This window comes from Pseudopodoces humilis, chromosome 15 (assembly GCF_049639895.1).
Source record: "Pseudopodoces humilis isolate 2021_Gansu_Grassland_sample_001 chromosome 15, ASM4963989v1, whole genome shotgun sequence".
NCBI classification, from domain to species: Eukaryota; Metazoa; Chordata; class Aves; order Passeriformes; family Paridae; genus Pseudopodoces; species Pseudopodoces humilis.
This window is the reverse complement of record NC_142214.1, coordinates 4,889,242-4,907,430: the sequence shown is the minus strand read 5'-3', so window position 1 is coordinate 4,907,430 and position 18,189 is coordinate 4,889,242. Positions and strand designations below refer to the sequence as shown.

General features: G+C 41.3%; 1 protein-coding gene across 5 annotated transcripts in view; it reads right to left on the bottom strand.

Moving 5' to 3' along the window:
• Window positions 1–18,189, bottom strand: part of BRWD3 (bromodomain and WD repeat domain containing 3) — a 45,221-nt gene that overhangs the window by 1,962 nt on the left and 25,070 nt on the right. For 4 of the 5 annotated variants that reach the window (XM_014255282.2, XM_088062617.1, XM_014255283.2 and 1 more), the window contains 25 exons: window positions 17,875–18,009; window positions 17,353–17,481; window positions 16,735–16,960; window positions 15,928–16,098; window positions 14,204–14,387; window positions 13,659–13,752; window positions 12,905–13,054; window positions 11,333–11,409; window positions 10,273–10,450; window positions 9,401–9,517; window positions 8,806–8,913; window positions 7,630–7,754; window positions 7,343–7,425; window positions 6,794–6,905; window positions 6,285–6,346; window positions 6,044–6,199; window positions 5,229–5,349; window positions 4,592–4,717; window positions 4,427–4,508; window positions 3,813–3,869; window positions 3,333–3,473; window positions 2,962–3,114; window positions 1,953–2,116; window positions 1,372–1,469; window positions 757–915 (listed from right to left, as the gene is read on the bottom strand). In XM_014255282.2, the coding sequence (XP_014110757.2) occupies window positions 757–915; window positions 1,372–1,469; window positions 1,953–2,116; window positions 2,962–3,114; window positions 3,333–3,473; window positions 3,813–3,869; window positions 4,427–4,508; window positions 4,592–4,717; window positions 5,229–5,349; window positions 6,044–6,199; window positions 6,285–6,346; window positions 6,794–6,905; window positions 7,343–7,425; window positions 7,630–7,754; window positions 8,806–8,913; window positions 9,401–9,517; window positions 10,273–10,450; window positions 11,333–11,409; window positions 12,905–13,054; window positions 13,659–13,752; window positions 14,204–14,387; window positions 15,928–16,098; window positions 16,735–16,960; window positions 17,353–17,481; window positions 17,875–18,009 (3,208 nt within the window). The remainder of the gene's footprint in view (window positions 1–756; window positions 916–1,371; window positions 1,470–1,952; window positions 2,117–2,961; window positions 3,115–3,332; window positions 3,474–3,812; window positions 3,870–4,426; window positions 4,509–4,591; window positions 4,718–5,228; window positions 5,350–6,043; window positions 6,200–6,284; window positions 6,347–6,793; window positions 6,906–7,342; window positions 7,426–7,629; window positions 7,755–8,805; window positions 8,914–9,400; window positions 9,518–10,272; window positions 10,451–11,332; window positions 11,410–12,904; window positions 13,055–13,658; window positions 13,753–14,203; window positions 14,388–15,927; window positions 16,099–16,734; window positions 16,961–17,352; window positions 17,482–17,874; window positions 18,010–18,189) is intronic. The other variant, XM_088062618.1, reaches the window with a different exon arrangement.

Sequence of the window (18,189 nt, the reverse complement as noted above, 5' to 3'; positions counted from 1 at the left end):
TGTTCTCCAGGGAATATTAATGGAAAGCGTAACTCAAGAGAATCAATGACCCAAGAAAGCTCCCTGGGATTGCTGAACACCTTAAATGAAAATGAAATAAAGTATCTTGCTGGCTTGGGACCCAAAACCCTCCATGTTTTCAGGGTTATGAATCTGACATAAATATCTTCTTTAAGACAGGACAGGAAAAGCTCACCTGCAGCATCCAGCACCACTACAGCACAGCAGTGTGGACTTGGGAAAGGCTCCAGGGTTCAGGAAACACCCATGTAGTGCCCACCTTGCTGGAAACTCTGAGTAACTCATCCCAGAGATTACCACACCTGAACTGTCTCCCTTCTATTCACAACTACTTTGTTTTGCATGTGAGAAAAATACTTAAACGTTTTTGAAAACTTTTTTTATCTTTGGTTTCATCTTGATTAATAAAAGGTGAAGGTTTCGGGGTGGGGATTCTCTTGGTTTGCTTTCTGTGAATCTTGAAGCAACTGTAGGAATTTAAGAGCAATCAAGTTTTCCATCTGGAGAGATTTTAAAGGACTTCACTAAAGTGCATATGGAATAATCTGCATTCCACACCTCAGACAAGATACCACAGAGTAAAGGAGTATACTAAATTCAACTTTTTTTGGTATGGTTTAGGAATACATACAATGCTACACTGAGGCAATAATTCCATAAACATCAGACAGAAGCAAGATCTTTCCTCTCTAGTGAAACCAGTCAGTCAAAGCACAGAATCTTATAATTTCTCACCTTGTTTCACTGGTGTAGATTTGCTCCTGACTGGTCTGCTTTTCCCTGGATCTATGGCATTTCCACTCCGGCTCTGTGCATTTGAGCCTGACGAAGATGGCTGACCCTCCAGCTCTTCACCAGTGGCTGAACCTGGAGGTTCTTCTGCTGTATCTGAAACTTCAGACAGGACACCACTAAGGGACAGGGTGATTTTTATGCTCTGTTTACAGGGCTGTGTCTGGGGAGGTTCTGTGTGTCCTGAGTTAACAGCTCAAGTCAGGGTAATCTCACCAAGCTGCTCTGCAGCCATGGAAAGACAGATTCCTCCTGAGTGTAACTCCAAGTAGGATTAATTTCATTAATTATTCATCGCTGCTGTAGGAGAGACGCCCATAAACAGCAAGTCTAGGCTTTTGCCACTGGAATAATTCTTATTATGGCCAGACCCAGGTTCCCAATTCCCCGATCCTTACCCAGAACTTCCCAACAGCTAAACTCAGCTAAAACAACCTACAGACAACACATTTCCAGGACCTTGCTCCTTCAACGGGCAGGTTTTGCATGTGTCTCATGAGGACAAGACTCAACCTGCACAGACAAGCTGCTGTAAGAGAAAGGCTGGATTTTCCTCACCATGAGATGAGACTGAAGAGTTAGTCCTGGTCAGGGGCAGTGAGGTATTTTGGTTGGGTTTAGGTTGAATCTTCATTTGCTTCTGTTTCCCTTTTGGGCTGCAAACACAGAATACCCCGAAGAGAGAAATCTGTTATCACCGAAGACTCAAATATAAAATTGATTTCTCCTGTAGTGATCTCTTTTTCTAAGTGTGATAACACTAAAAATAGTTACACCACGGTACTGTTTGCTTAAGGTGTAAGAGTTTACAGGGACAAGATTTTATCTCCCCTTTTAAAACCAAGTCTATTTACTTAGATAATCCATCAGATGAAGGCAGGGAAGTGTTACACAACACTTTCTTCAACAGTTAAAAAATGAAGAGACAGCTGATCTTTCATTTCCTCCACAGGGAACACTTGTAGCCACATCATCTTTCATTTACCAGAATTACAAACTACAAACCGAGCATGAATTTATCTCCCAAAAAAGCACCTTCATCAGGAAATGAGCAACACTGCTGCTGGTTATTCCCAAAGCACATCAACCCCTGTGCTCTGGAATGGCACTGCCAGCCAGGCTCACTATCCCTGTTTTACCTGGATGCTCTGCTGGTTGAGGGGGAACTGCTGCTGCTCCTCAGACGTTTCCGGTACCGAGGCCTTTTCCTCTTCTGACATTGCATTGCTGATTTGTACTCAGAGATGATGTTTTTCATGTGATTCTCAAATAAGGCAGAGAGTCGAAGGGTCATGCTGTAAATCTGCAGTGGGGAAAAATGGTCAGGCTTATTAGAGCTGAATAACCTGAAGATCAACCAAAAAACCATCACAGAGATGTTCAGACTCTGTAGCACAAAGAAAACATTCACAGTGATGTTCCACTATGAGGTTCTTTACAGATTATTTCCTTCCATGGGCCATGTGTATTCTTGCAACAGAAAGTGTTTTCATAAAAGGATTTAATAACAGTACAAAATATTTCCAGAGTTGAAGGAAAATGGATTTCTGGATTACTGGAATACAGTCCCCTTTGTCAATCTCCATGAAGCATGGAAGTGGGCCTTAAGATAATTTGAATACCAAGGGAAAAACAATTTGATTTCATGCCTCCTCACCTTTGTTTTTGCACTAAATCCCTGGTGAACTGTCCTTACACCACCCTTACAGAGCTACAGAGAAGCAACCCAAAATGTCCTCAGTCCTAATTTCTGTAAACTAGATGTCAAAATCCTTAAACCACTTTCCTGTCCTCTTTCTAGGCCTTGCTTTTGTGTAGCCTCATCCACAATATGTGCAGTTATCAAGTTTATAACCTTGTTTACAGGGATAAATTAATGAAAAAAAATAAAAGCAACTGATGACCAGTTTTCTGTTACAAATATTGCAAGGAACAGCTGCAAAAGTGACCATCGTCCCAGATGAAAATGGATGTTAAAAGTCATCTGGGAGAACAGAACAAAGCAAGTTTATAACCACAGAATTGGTGTATCCTGGTTATTTTTATTACACCAAGTAGTGCTTTGCTTTTCAGACTTCATTTCATGTGTCTTATTCATGTAGGGCCAAAATCTTTGTTAAAAAACAAACATTAAAATTTATTACTTACACGAGACTTTTTATTAGGAGTGTAAGCTTTAGAGTTGCAGAATATTAAACGAATATCTTTGTAGAATTCCAAGGGACTGGTGTAGTTTCCTGCTTCCAAGGTTTCTTTCACAGTGCTGAAGTCCATGGGAGTGTCTACAATATCTCGATAATCCTGTAAGAACACACAAGAGGAAAATCAAAGCTCTCAAATCCCACAGCAGTAGCATCACCTCAGTGTTCAACCAGTGGCTCAAGTCATTCTTTTACTTGGAGAATTGTTGCAGATAATTCCCTGAAAACATCAGCTCATCAAGGGAGAGGACAGAGCCATGCCCAGCATGGATGTTCTGCCAAAGGAGGAACAATTCTGGATGTGGAAGCTGCACTTACAGGGTAAGAGAAGAGATCAACAGGCTGCCTGAAAGGCTCTGAGTCCTCTCGTTCATAAATCAGGTTTAAGAGCTGCTGGCACTGCTCCTTCCAAGCATCAGCACTGGCTTTCATCGGCTGCCTCTTCACTCTTCGTCTCACCTGCAGGGAAACAGGTATTGCTGATGGTATCAGAATGTTCACATTGTTCCTTTGAAGTTCCTACTGATTTCCCAGAATTCTGATTCAAAGCATTCCCCAATTAAAAACAGAAATTCAGGAAGATTAAAGCAGAGCTGATGGCACAGCAAGACGCAAATTAGACAAATTTGTTTAATTTGCCTTTTCTGGTCATATATAACACTCAAACCCATAAGAAGCTGCAGTATTTCAACTCCAGCCTTGCTGTATTTATCAGCTGCACAGAAATTTGACTGCTAGAGACATATTTTTAAAATCAAATTTTAAAGAAAAAATGACCAAAGCAGAAATTTTACTCACTCGTCTCTTCCCAGAGGAAGTGCCTGGAGCGTCTGAATCCACATCTACTTCTGCCACCTAAAGGCAAAGGGAATGATCACACACAGGCAGGTCTGGGTAACCCTCAGCCACAGAAAAAGGGTTAAACACCAGCCAACGACAACCACAGGACACTTGGCAACAGGAACTACGGCACATTTCAAACTGCACTGAAGGGGAGAAGGTAAGCGAGCATCTTCCAGGAAAGGGAAGTAGCTCAAGGCAGTGATATCTACCCTGGATTCTACCTGATGTTTCACTCCAGGGATAAACTGATGGGAAATGACAGAATTACATAAGGAAATCAGCTTTTCTGCCTCGCTGACAATGGATAGCTGCTGCCCTTCTGACTGAATAACAGCTCCACTTCCAGTTCCCCTCATTACTCATCCCTCCAACAAAACATCGTGTACTGAGCGAAGATTAAAGACAGGCAGTTCCAAGAAGCATTTTTACTTCAGGGAGCTTATTGTTCCAGGTGAGCCTAAACAGCCTCATCTCCAAATCTCAGTGCAATTATCCATAAAATAAAGACTCAACAAAAATCAAGGTTTCTTTCATGTGCTGAATTTTAAAAGGGAAGAAAATTATCTTACCTCCTCTTCCTCATCAGTACTGCTCAGGTCTTCTGCTTTCACCTTGTTGTAGATTTCCAATATATCAGTACAGCTCTGATCTCTGCAGGACAATGACAAAAACCAAGGTACACAATGAAGGATCCCAGGAATTGGAGCTGTGGGGTCTGTGAGGTCCAAACTCACCCAATAAAGCGGAGCAGGACATCTGTCACAATTTTGGCTGCTTTGACTATGGGGCTGTCTGGCTCGTTGAAAGTCCTGGCATTGTGTTCAATATATCTCACCTCCCACATCAGGGCAGAGATTCTCCTGAGAAATACACAAAATTAAAGGAATGGGATGGAGAGGAAAGTGTATGTTATTTTTATTCCATGTTCAGAAGGACTCTTTGGTAAAAAACGGAGTTGGGAATTCAGATCAAGCAGAAACAGGTGGTCCTCAGAAGGGAAAGTAAGAGCAGGACATTATTTATTCCCAAATTAACTGGAAAAACTGAGATTTCCAGTCTCCAGTATTATTCAGTCCCCTTCTGGCAACTGCAATACAAGCAAAGCCCCTGCTCAAAGGCGGCAGGGGTAGAAACAAAGCAAACACGCTCTGCCTCCAACACAGAGCCACGTTCAGGGTGTTAAACCAACACTCCAGATCCAGCTACGGCAGCTTTTGCCTTAACAACATGGCCAGGAGAATTTATTATTCAGGAAGACTCACTTTGCCCAAGGCCAATCTGATCTTATGTAGTTGCTGAAGTGACTTTAAACAGCACTCAGCTCCACATAACAACAAATGCAATACATGTCAGCTACAAAACCAAACTCACCTATAAAACCTGTTTTCAAGCCGCCTTCTGATGGTGGTGAGGTCAGTTGGATAAGCAACGACAGTGCAATACATGGGATAGGCACTAAGGTCCACTGGAACAGCAAAGGGATTAGAAATGTCTGCAAGATAAAAGACCACAGTCATTTAGATGCCTCCTGGGGATGTTATACCGAGATTCCTTTTCATGATTTCTGAGGTTTCTGTCGAAGAATTCAGCAAAAGCAACACAGATCTAAAGCTGAGAATGTCATCATCCACAGGGCAGGGTTCCTCCTCTTGTACCATCTATTCCTACTCTTGAAAAAGCACTTTTTGTTGAAGTATCCCATCTGAGATTTGTGTGCCAGCAGCCAATCTGACTGAAAGGAACGTGGCATTTGCATTTACAACAGGAATACTACAACACATCATCAAGAAGAACACAGATATGTCCTGGGTGTAAACAGAGGCGGAATTTAAAGCACAGTGTGCTATTAAATGGTTACAAACCAATTACAAAGAATTTGGAGGTGGGGGCATTTAGTGAGGATTTGCTGTGTGGTTTTGAGGGGTTTAATTATATGTTTTGCTCTTTCACCTTTAGATATGACCCACTGGGAAGCCCCACTGCAAGAAATGAAGCGAAGCCCCACTGCAAGAAATGAAGCGAAGCCCCAAACTGAAATGTAAAATTTAAAAGGCTCTTTTCAGTAATTTAGTTGAGTACATTTCAAATACTCCACACAAGTCCCAGCACTCCATCCAATCTACTCTTCCGTCCTGTGCCACCTCCCTGATACTGTTAATCCTTCCCCCTTTTCTCTCCAAACATACCGAGGGAAAGAAGCTGCTCGATCCCTCGGATTACTCGTTCACATTCTTCATCTCTGGAATGGGCCCCCCATTCTCCTTCCTGGGGTTTGTAGAGAAGAGCTGTCAGCTCCTCTGGGGTCACAGGAACTCCAGCACCGACCTCCTCCGGATATGCAGCTGGAGAGGAACAATTCCAGAGGGTAAATCCAGAGCCCCAGAGCTGTTTGCTTTGTGCAGGGACAGGAACCCAACACACACTTACTTCCTTCTGGGATTGGTTCCATGTCCCATGGACTCATCCTCTCTCTTTCATTGTTGTCCCAGCTATTAAAAAAATCATTCAAATGCACAAGTTAGAGCTGAATATATAAACACACCTTTTCTTTACCAGATTTGACTTAAAAGGTCACTCCAGTTAGAAATAAGACATTCCAACTCCCTGTTTTCCTCTTGTATCTCCTATACAGTCACTGCACTGCTGTTTATACCAGAAGTGTTGCTTTAGGAATAAATTCAATAAAAAAGTAAATAAATTTTATAAATATTTATAACATTTAAATAAATATATAAAATATTCAAATTAAAGTAATATTCTAACATAAATAAATAGCAAGTAACAAATAAGAAGTACAATACGTGAAATTAAATAAGGAAATAAAGTGTCTGGGTATGTATTTAAATGGAAAAAGGGTTTCTAGTTCTTGAGGTTCTTGATCCTATTTTTGAAGTTCTCTGAGTTGTGTAGGAGCCCCAGAACACAGAAATACTCACTGGACACTATAACACTGGAAGGAACTATCAGGATATTCTGCCTGGAAAGGCTGCTGACTCTCCACAGTCCCAAACCACCAGGCATCATCAATAATACTGCGAAATCTATCCCCTGGAAGGGCAAACATTGCATTCAGAAAAAGAACAACATCAAGAATTGCTATGTATTTCCTTCTAGAGAATCAACTCCCTCTTTTGTGAATATCCTACTTCCATCCTTACATTTTTCACCACAGGAGTTGAGCCCTTGCCCTGAGGGCAGGACTTGCCCATCTCTGGGAATTACTTGCAGCTGCCTCACGCCTCAGATCCCAACAGATCAGGAGGTTCTCCTGCTCTCACTGTCCTTGGAACAGTTTCTCTCTTTTCTTTTCCTTTTTTTTTTTTTTTTTGTACAGGAATTGCAGCAAACATCAAATAAAAATTTTCAATAATCTTTACAATATCGTGTGTGTATAGTCCTTTACATCATGTAATAAAGACACTATAACCCATTAAACAGCTGCAGAAATAGTGCAAAACACATGGAATGGAAAAAAAACCACTCACCTATTTGCCAGTTCCTTTCTTTGGCTTCATTATAAAACTGATGCAGCACAAGGAAATCAATAACATCTGGCATATCGTGATACCTTCAGGATATAAGTACAAAAAAAGTTAGTATTACCCAGAAATACAGTTCAAGATGAACTAGAGTCCACAAGTTCCATGCATTTGGGATAACCATTACTGCCATCATCATCATCCTTGCACTGGAAATAAGAAAGGAGGAAGGGGAAGCCTCTACTCTGCAAGGAAAGCTCTTGAAGAATGTCATCAGCATTCCAGTGACTTACTTTATGGAAAAGGATTCTCCTGTCATTTTGCCGGTGATTGGATCCAGGAATGCAAGCTTCAAGCAGCAGAGTGTGGGAGGCCCAACTTCATATTTAATTCCTACAGTCTTCACAAATTCTTGTTCCTAGTTAGCAAGAAGCATGGAACAGGATTATTTTACCTTGTCAACAATAAAAATATCCATTTTAAAGTGAAACATATTAATAAAACCCAAATATGTTTCCATTCTGCAGCACATGTAATTTCACCCATTAATTTTTCTTTTCCAAATACTAAAATCAATCACTGTCACCTCAAAGAGAAAAATGAAGAAGCTCATTCCCTTGGCAGGTTTGTGAACAGGATTTCTACATATTATTTAAGAAGTTTCTAGGAACAAACCCAGTTTTAATCACACCAGAGGTTCTCCCTGACCTACCCCAGGGCCCCTCACTCTTGCACAGGGGGGAAAAAGGAAATTCTTCCTCTGAAAACGGAAATTCCACAATAGCCTTTATGTTCATGTCCTGTCAAAGCCCATCCTAAGTGAACAGCTATTTCCTTTTCCTCACAAACTGATCATGCCTTGGAAAATTACAGCTGGAATCACTGAATATCTGGGACTGCTAACTGGGTGTTTTTCCAGTTAAGCAATTATTTTCATTAATAGAACCACTGGCAGGGTTAAGTGAATACGAGCACATATATGGGCTCTTCTCTTGATATGAAATCCGAGGAAAGCAGGGAAAAATACGGCAACACTGTGGATTAAGTCTTTGGAGATCATTCAAAGCAAGATCCAGTGTTTGAGATAACTCCTGCACACATTTAGGTGTTTACACCATGATTTCTTATTTCTTACCACAGCATTAAAAACAAGAAACAGAACCCAAATGCTCAGGTCACTGTAGAGTGGTGAGACAACCACAAACAGCTCTGCAGTGTTGGGTTCTGAATGAATTCAGTGTTCAAGCAAAAATAATTAGTGTTGAAAGAGATCCCTGAGAATCAAGTCCAAAACCAGTGAAGCGATGTAAAGAATTTGTGTTAATAAAAACTAACTTTAATATTTACAATTAAAACTTCAATATTAACATTTTAAAGTGATGCTTTCTTTACATTTTTCATGCTGGTTTTTCATGTCAGTTTAACATTACAGAGACATTCCGCTCTTTGAAGTTATCTCTTGAACTTACCCTGAGTTCCATTTTGTTCCATGGTTGTTTTTGCATGTTAATACTGTAAATTTTGGCTTTCCTCACTGCCCTCACATAAGCTTCATGACCTTGCCTAAAGTAGATGATCTAAAAAGAAAAAAAAAAGAAAAAAAAAAAGAGAAAATTAAGAGAGAAAAAAAAGATCAAATGAAAAGAGAAAAGTAGAGAAAATTATTTTACTGATTCTGCTCTTTCTGTTCAGTCTATACCAGGTCTTATCCCTTTCAGAACACATTGCACTCTTACTTATTTCATCATAGAACACTCTTCTGGTTAAAAATATTTATATCAGCCCCCAAAGTGGCACCTTCTCTGTGCTTTAAAACTGGGGTCATTAAGAAATGTGCAGGTGAAGATGCACAACCAATTTTTCCCGCTAATCCCAAGTTACCTGTTCAGAAAAAGGGACACAGGACGTGGATCTGTGAACAACAAACTGCCTGGGAATTAAGAAAATTATCAAAACTCGGCCTGTCCTGAGCACAATTCCCTGCAGATGTTGCTGGGTAGAACAGTCCTAAGCAAGCTGAGCTGCTGATTCCCCTGGGAATGTGGGAATTGCTGAGGGCAGTACCTCATCCCCCATCTGGGGCACGAAGGGCGAGCGGCGGGGAATGGTGTCCAGGATCCACTGTGGGGCCAGCCACTCCTCACTGGGCTCCCCTTCCAGGGACAGCAGCCCACTGGCTTTCTAAACACAGCACAGCAGGACATAACAGAGGTAAGTTACATATAGGTGTTAAATATTTGCATTAATTGAGAATGCAATCAACACAATATTCAGCATACAGTTAATTACTATGGAAAACTCATCATGCAGCAGTTACTGCAGGTAAGATACACGGAAAAGCAAATTGTGGAGGATCATCCTTCCCAAAATCTCCACTAAATAGCAGAGAATAAGACAGATTTGTTATAAATATAATTGAAAATTAAAACCTTGATAAATCATTAAAATGCCTTAAAACTTTCATAAATCAGTAAAAAGCCCATGGCAGGGGAGTGGGCTAAGATGATCTTTAAGATCTCTCCAAACCAAACCAGCCTATGGCTCTATAATTAAGAAATAAATTGTACTTTTATAAATATTCTAAATGTCTTAAAAAAAAAAACCCAGGAAAAAGTAATCTGACCATGTCAATACAGTACAGATCCATTATAATGTTACAACAAAACCACCCTGCTGTAAACCTGACTGTGGTGAAGAGCATAAATCTGGGAGAAAAAAACAGGCATTTGTAATGAAGAACCACCTGTGGGAAACATGGAAGCAAAAAAAACAAACAATAAAATTTCTTGGTACCACTGGTACCACATTGTGATTTCTGTAATTCCTTTTTTTTTACTCTATACCTATTTGTGAAAATTTTTACTTTGAAAACAACCACTAAAACCCAAATTTATATTCATAAACTACAAAAGACACTGAGAATTACACTTGCTGACCTTTTTCCTTGGCTGTTTAAGTTTCCTTCGCTTTGGCTCCAGCCCTTTTGCTCCCTTCATATTTTCATCTTCAGAACTACTACAGATTTTCCGAGCTGCCTGCCTGGTTTGTCTCTTTGGGGGCTGCAGGTTAATCCCAGCATCTGCTGTCCAGTCTGAATAGTCACTTGATGAATCACTGTAGATAATAAAAAAGTTGTAAGAAAGAGAACAGAAAACTTAAATTTCCCTACAGTGGATTGAAAAGTCCAAACATTCAACCTGCTCCCCTGGTTCTGCTCAGGATTAGCACAGAATTTTATCATGTGAATTTAAAGAAAAACAAGTGCTCTCTGATATGTGATTTCAGTAATTCCTTTTATCAGTTTGAAACTCACATTAAAACTACACCTATGGCTGACATAAATTCTCACTGATTCACAGACTGACTTCATAAGAACTGGCAGCAAAAAAATGCATGAAACATTTGAAAAACTAGAGCACTTCCCCAAAAATCCAGTTCTGACTTCTTTAATACCAAATAATACACGTACAGGATTTATGTGGGAAACTGGCATTGATTTCTTTCAAGTAGCTCTTTAATTAAAGACAATATTTTCTTATAAAAGTTTTTTTAGAATTGTTTTTGACTTTGAAAATAAAATGAACAGAAAAAAAATCACAATACAAAATGCTTCATGATAAACTGATTAAAAATCAGTCTTCAAAATGAAGTTTGAATATCTGAATATCAACTGCACTACTTAAATCCCATAATAAACCAGTGTTACCAATTCAGAGTCCAGTGGAGGTACCTGGAACTGCTTTCACTCTGCCAACTGATTAAAAATCAGTCTTCAAAATGAAGTTTGAATATCTGAATATCAACTGCACTACTTAAATCCCATAATAAACCAGTGTTACCAATTCAGAGTCCAGTGGAGGTACCTGGAACTGCTTTCACTCTGCCAACTGATTAAAAATCAGTCTTCAAAATGAAGTTTGAATATCTGAATATCAACTGCACTACTTAAATCCCATAATAAACCAGTGTTACCAATTCAGAGCCCAGTGGAGGTACCTGGAACTGCTTTCACTCTGCCAGGCTGCCACAGGATCATCCATGGATGCATCACTTGTGCCAACGGTCTCATCTTCCTGTAGTGAAAACAACAGGATTCACTCTGAGGCCAAGGGTAAAATGTATCATTTTTGTTTGCAAGCAAGTTGTGTCACCTGAGGAAAGCTTTGTATTCAAGGGCTGGTTTAGCTTTAAAGAAATAAATCCAGAATTTCTTCCTATATCTTAATTAATATTATACTATATCCTTATTTAGCTCCTATAGAAACAAATGTAAATTTTAATTCTATCAGAGCTATAGAATGAGTTCTTATTTAAGTGTTTGATTAATAAATTTTAGCGCCCAGGGCCCAGCTTTTTGAGCTGTTCTGTACTTTCAATGCATTTACAAAGCAACAATGTTCAGCCTCTTCCTTAAGGAGAACAAGTTATATTTATCTGGTATATTTTAAGTTCTTCCCTTGCCAAAATCAATGATTAATACCAATACTCCATCTCTTTCAACAGCAGTCTACAGATGTAGATGAAATCAAAGCACTGCAAAATGAAATCAAAGTCCTGACCCAGAATCTATGTGCTGTATGAAATCCCAAAATAGCAAGTGGTTTAACACAACCCAGTTAAATTTACTTGAAAATGTTTCAGGTTTCCAAAAATACAGGAGCTGTTTTAAGCTACTTTTGAACACTGTCCTGGCATTTAGGTAAATGATCCTTTACTCTCCAAGACCAACATGCCACAGGAACACCACAAATCCCATAGACTGAATGACCTGAGTGTTTCTTCCCGTGTGGAGAATCACAGAATACCCTAAGCTGGAAGGGACCCACAAGGATCAGAGTCCAGCCCCTGTCCCTGCACAGACACCCCAACAATCCCACCCTGGGCATCCCTGGGAGCGGTGTCCAAACCCTCCTGGAGCTCTGGCAGCCTCGGGGCTGTGCCCATTCCCTGGGGAGCCTGGGCAGTGCCAGCACCCTCTGGGGGAAGAACCTTTCCTGATCTCCAGCCTGACCCTGGCCCAGCTCCAGCCATTCCCTGGGTCCTACCCCTGTCACAACCTCTCTGGATTCCCAAGACTGCTCAAAAAATCAAGAGAGGCTCTGTGATGGCATCAGCAGCATTTTGAAGATTCTTGGATGAATTCTCTCAGGCCCCATTGATTTGTAGGGATCCAGCTGGAGCAGCAGATCCCACACAAGTTCAAGGCTGACTGGGAGTTGATTACTCTCAGTCATGGCCCTCCAGCTCAGAGCACTGGGACCCCTTTGCTCCATCATCCATGCACAAGATGGAGACAAAGGATGTGTTAAATCCCTCTGCCCTGTCCGTTTGTGAGGTGACCATCCCCATCCTGGAACGGACCAATGTTATTTTTACACTGCCTTTTGCCATGAATACATTTGAAAAACCCCTAAATTTTTACTGTCCCCCACTACAACTCCTGGCAGCTCCAGCTCCAACTAAGCTTCAGCTGCACAAACTTCCTCCCTCCAGTGGACATGCGGAATCTTAACGTGCTCTGGGATTTGGGAACGGGGAAGCTGCTGGAGGCTGCTGGGAGGCTCAGACCTCAGAGGAGCTGTCGGACTCGTGGCGTGCACAGGGGTTCTGGCTGGCTCCCTGCTGGCTGTGCTCGATGGTGGAGCGGGTCTGGTACGCGTGCTGCCGCTTCCGCTGGTTCCTGCGCAGCGATCGGCCGCCTCCCGCCTGGAATTCACTCTGCCAGGGGCACAGGAGCACAGACAGGAACAAATCAGGGAGTTACTCATGAGTTACACAGTTAAAAGGTGCCTGGTTACAGTGGTTGAGCGTTGCACCCCGGTTTGAATCTCTAAGTTTCAAATTAATTGAGCAGTAAGAAATCACTTTATAATTAGACAACATCTCTGACACACTGTGGATGTTTCAGGTGTAGATTTTTGGTTCAACAGAAATTCTACTTTATAAAGTAGCAGTCTTTGGAAAGACTGCTATTTTTTTTCTTCCTCTGCATAAGATAAATTCAGCCCCTTATAAAAGTTTGCCACCCCTACTTCCCACAAGTCAAACTGAAAACCCACTATGGCTCTGCAATTTTCCTTTCCCAGCATCTTCCCACCACTGAAGCCTCAAGGATAGAGATTTACCACTATCTGGATATTATAGACAGCCAAATCACAGTTACAGAAGGAAGAAGACAGTGAGCCAGAGAAACAATTAGGACTATTGATCTTCTAAATAATTCAACAAAATTGGTTTGGGGTTTTTTGTTGGTCTTATTTTTGTTGCTCAGTGCTCAGAACTGCTTCCCACCCAGGTTGTCTCTTCCAGGGCATTAACTCACCCGTTGTAAGGTGTGAGATGGCTTTCTCTTCTTGTCAGCAGTGTATAAACTGATTTCTATTTCACCTTTGGCAGCTCGACATTCCTCCTGGACCCTAATTACACATAAGAAACACACATTATATTCATTAAATTATCATGGAATGCAACAGCCTCCTTAATATACCCATTAAAACACTTGTGCTGCTCTAAGAAACCTGTGCATAAATCCCCCAAGCAGCATCCATCCATTCGCTGCTGAATCACAAGTTTAAGAAGTAAACTTGTTCGCTGAGCAGCTGCAATTATTTTCAAATGTATTAAAATTATTTTCAAGTCTTTTTTAAATAAAACTTGAGGGAAATGTGGTATTGGAAGTACTGAAGAAAGACTGAATTGTGAAAAGAAGGAATTACCATTCTCAACTCTCCATTCTGATCTCAATATTCCAAACAACCCAAACAACCCAGCCCCAAATCCGACGCATCGCTTAAAAATCATTCCAGGAGTACGGAAGGATCGTTACACATTACACAACTGAACCTCTTGTCCCACTGAGCCTCTTACTTGCTGATGCCTGGAGGGAGCTCGTTGACCACCACCCTCCTGCTCCAGGCCATCAGGTCCCTCTCGGTGGCCATCTGGCTGCGGGGCGCGTTGTGGTGCATCTGCCGCACGCCCTCGATCTGCCCGCTGCGCCGCAGCCCCACGTTGGGCGGGGAGGACACGTCCAAGCCTGGGCTGCGAAGAGCTGGGGAGAGACAAACAAAGAGCTTCTTCACTTCCATGAACCACCAAGAAAATCCTGCAGTCACAGGATGGTTGGGTTAGGAGGGACCTTAGAGATCAAACAGCACCAGCCTCTGTCATGGAACAACTTCCACTATTCCAGGTTGCTCCAAGCCCTGTCCAACTTGGCCTTGGACAATTCCAGGGATCCAGGGGCAGCCGCAGCTTCTCTGGGCAGCCTGTGCCAGGCCTCCCAACCCTCACAGGGAAGAATTCCTTCCCTGTATCCCATTCACAATTTAAAGCTTAAGGATGGCACAAAGATTGATAATAATGGAATCACTGCCATCATTGTCCTTATTTATCCCTCAACACAATTCCCACAGTAAATCACATGATAATATTGCATTTAAGGTTGTGCAAAGCTATATAAAAACACCTGGCTATTTAAATACTTTATACACACTCCAATTAACCTACTCAAATGGGCAGTTCATGTGGGCAAAATCCTTGATCAATGCAAGTTCTAGAAGGGAACTGCTTTGACTTCCACACTACTCTGGAAATTCCTTTACACAACTACAGGGACACACAAATAAAACTGGGAACTGGAGCTGTGCAACACATCAACATATCCTAAGCAGCAGAAAAGACTTTGTGTGAGCTGAAGCTGCCTTTTAGGCAACCTTTTTTGAAATATCAACTTAGATCAAAGCAAAAATGCATTTTTGTATTTTTCCCTGGTATTTTTTCCTGGTATTTTTCTTACTCCTTGAATTGAAACACAAGCAATTCCACATCCAAATCCTAATGAGTTTTGCCAGGAAATCTACTTCAAACACATGTAATCAGTCACTTAACCTAGAAGTGATTTATTAGCAGCTGTGAATTCTCCCAAGGCTCAGGCTGACTTGCAGCACAGTCCTGGGCATCTGCTCCCTCCCATCAGCTGCACTCACTCAGCTGCTCACTTCTGATTGAGTGTGGTTTCAATTTTTAATCTCTTTGTGTATTAAAAATAAAATCACAGTAGCAGAACACTTACCAGGAGAATAATCTCAGGCTTTCTAAGGAAACACTAAGACAGAGCAACATGTTTATTTTATTAGCACTGATGCTCAGCCTTGTGCTGCAGCAGGAAACCATTAGTCTGTCACAACACTGTACTCCACTGACAGCCCCTAATTATATGCTTTCATTTTGGCATTTTGCAGCTATGAAGTTTCATCTCTGCACTGATATCAAGACAATACAGTGAACTTCATGCTTATTTTTCATGAAACTGGTTTACAGCAGGAATAATTTCAGTCTAATAACTCCAAGCCATCAGATACAGCCCAGTTAGACCATTGGGTGCCCTCAGCTGCCCCTTAAATTTATAATTCAATTCCTCTGTTGGGATCCACAGAACATCCCACTGCTCCACAGGGGTTAACAAGGTGCTCAAGAAGAGGAGAGAAAAGCATCCTCAAAGACATCATCTCATAACTGCATTAACACTTGGACCAGTCCTCCCTGTGATAAGGAATGAATCTGTCATGGAGATAAGGCTGGACACTGACCTCCATTAACAGAGTGGGATCTATTGAGGGGAGGGTTTGGAAGAGTTTCTCCTTCATTAATTAGTCTGAGATCTTGTTCCCTTTGGAGCTCTCTGATCATTCCATCAAGGATACTCTCATCCTGGTCATTGGTTTGCTGCCCGATGACTTGTTCGACCACCTCACCATCACCTTGACAAGAACAAAGTACAAATGCTGATAAAATGATGGATTTCTGTATTACCAAACACCACAGAAATAATCCCACTTAAAACTCCGCACCACTATTTGTCTGCTCTGCAAAACATCTGATCACCAGCTGGCTTTCTGCTCTCGTGTAATAAATGGAGGCAAAATTTAGAAGAGAAGTTACAATAAAATCCTAAAACTCCAGACCACATGTAGAACATAAACACAAACCCTTAGAAAGAGCAGAAAGAAATTATGCTTCAGTAGGTAAGAACGGAAAGTCTTTTTTGGGGGATCAACATTTTGCTGAAGTTTATGTCTACAAGAAAAAGTAACTGTTTTAAAAACCAGAAGTTTTTTCCATGTTTTCCTCACCTTCCTCCTTTGTTTCTCACATCCACAATTACAGAGATTAATAGACAATTAAACATCTGCCACATACCTGGAAAAAATCCACTGATTTTGGAATACTCTTGCCTACAGTCAATTTGATTCCACACACAACGCCAACCCCACCCCCTCTTCTACCTGTATATTGAATTTAAACCATTAATTTATACATCCCCACAGCACCATCCCAGGAGCTGGTGCTCAATACTGTGCCACACTTGTATTATTCATGAGGTTCAGACAGAATACCATTAGCCACATATCCCAGCTGAGGAATAAGTTGTTCATCCTTGCAATTTTCCCTTCCTGGCACCAGCCGCTGGAATCTCGTGGGATGAGGATTTCCATCAACATCCACCAGGAATGGAGGAGGCATAAGGTGTGGAGCCTGTTGAGTCTGTTCATCCAGCACATAATTATTGGCATCCCGGATCAGGGGCCGATAATCCGTGTGGAAGAACATCTGATCAGGAATCTGAAAGAAAAGCAATTCAGTAAATAAATCAATGGCCATTTACAGCTGTCTTGCTGCTCTGGAATGGCTCCCATAAAACTCAACTCCTACACTTGGGATCAGCACAAGGAATGTTATGACAGAGAACAGATTCCTATCACCAATGTAGCAAGGCCTGATGCAGAAATTCAACAATAAAATAGGCCAAGAGAGGTGGACAGAGAAGATAATGCTTTTCTCCTCTATCTATAGAGTCACTTGTCTAAATCTTTTTGCATTAGATAAAGAGCAACTGCTCCATGACCTCATTATTATTTTGTCTGGGGCAGGGTGAGGGAATAAATTGTAACACAAATACTTCCAAGATAAAATCAGGTCAAGACAGGGAAGAGTTTAAAATTCATTCAACCCACCTTTTCATAATATTTATTGCATCCAAAACCAAATAGTAGCAGATGTCCATGAGAGTCTGTGCAGGCAAAATGCTGCCCATCTGGTGAGAACTTGCAATCAAAAACAGCTCCATGGCCTTGGCCCTCAATCTGTACCAAGCACAGAGAATTCCTTTCACAACCAGACATTCTCTGTAAGAGCATTTTCACCAACATTTCCCCTGTGTTCCAACACATACCAAATCCTCATTCTGTGATTTCTCATCTCACTCAAGACTGATTTACACTTTTATTTATTAAACTGAATAACACAGTAAAACTTCACATTTTCTCTGTGTCCTGGAATTTCAGCCCAATTTTTAATGTATGTTCTGGAACAATCACCTAAAAGTCTACATTTTATGTTAATGGCAGACACAGGGCAAGATCACCAAAGATCTCAGAGCTGTACTGGCTCTGGAGGTATTTAATGAAATCTGCTTTTGTCTCAAGGCCAGTTTTGTGAAAAAAGAAAAAAAACAAACCTTTTGTGATCCTTCTTACCATGTTAAAGTAATTGCGAATTTTTGTTCCTTTGTCTATATCCCAAACGAAAATATTCCCATCGTGTCCTGCCGAAAGCACAATCCTTTGGTCAAAGGGATGAGCCTCCAGAACAAAAACTTCATCGTCATGACCCTGCAACAACAGCAGAGGGGAAAAAAGAATTTTTATTTCTGCATTTGCTATGTCCAGATGTGCTGGGAGTTACTGAGCCCAGACCGGGCCACCTCAGTTTACTGGAACTGTGCTTGGTCACCACTCCTGCCTCAGGTTTGGCAGTGTCACTGCTCAGCACCGCTGAGATGGGGAGGGATG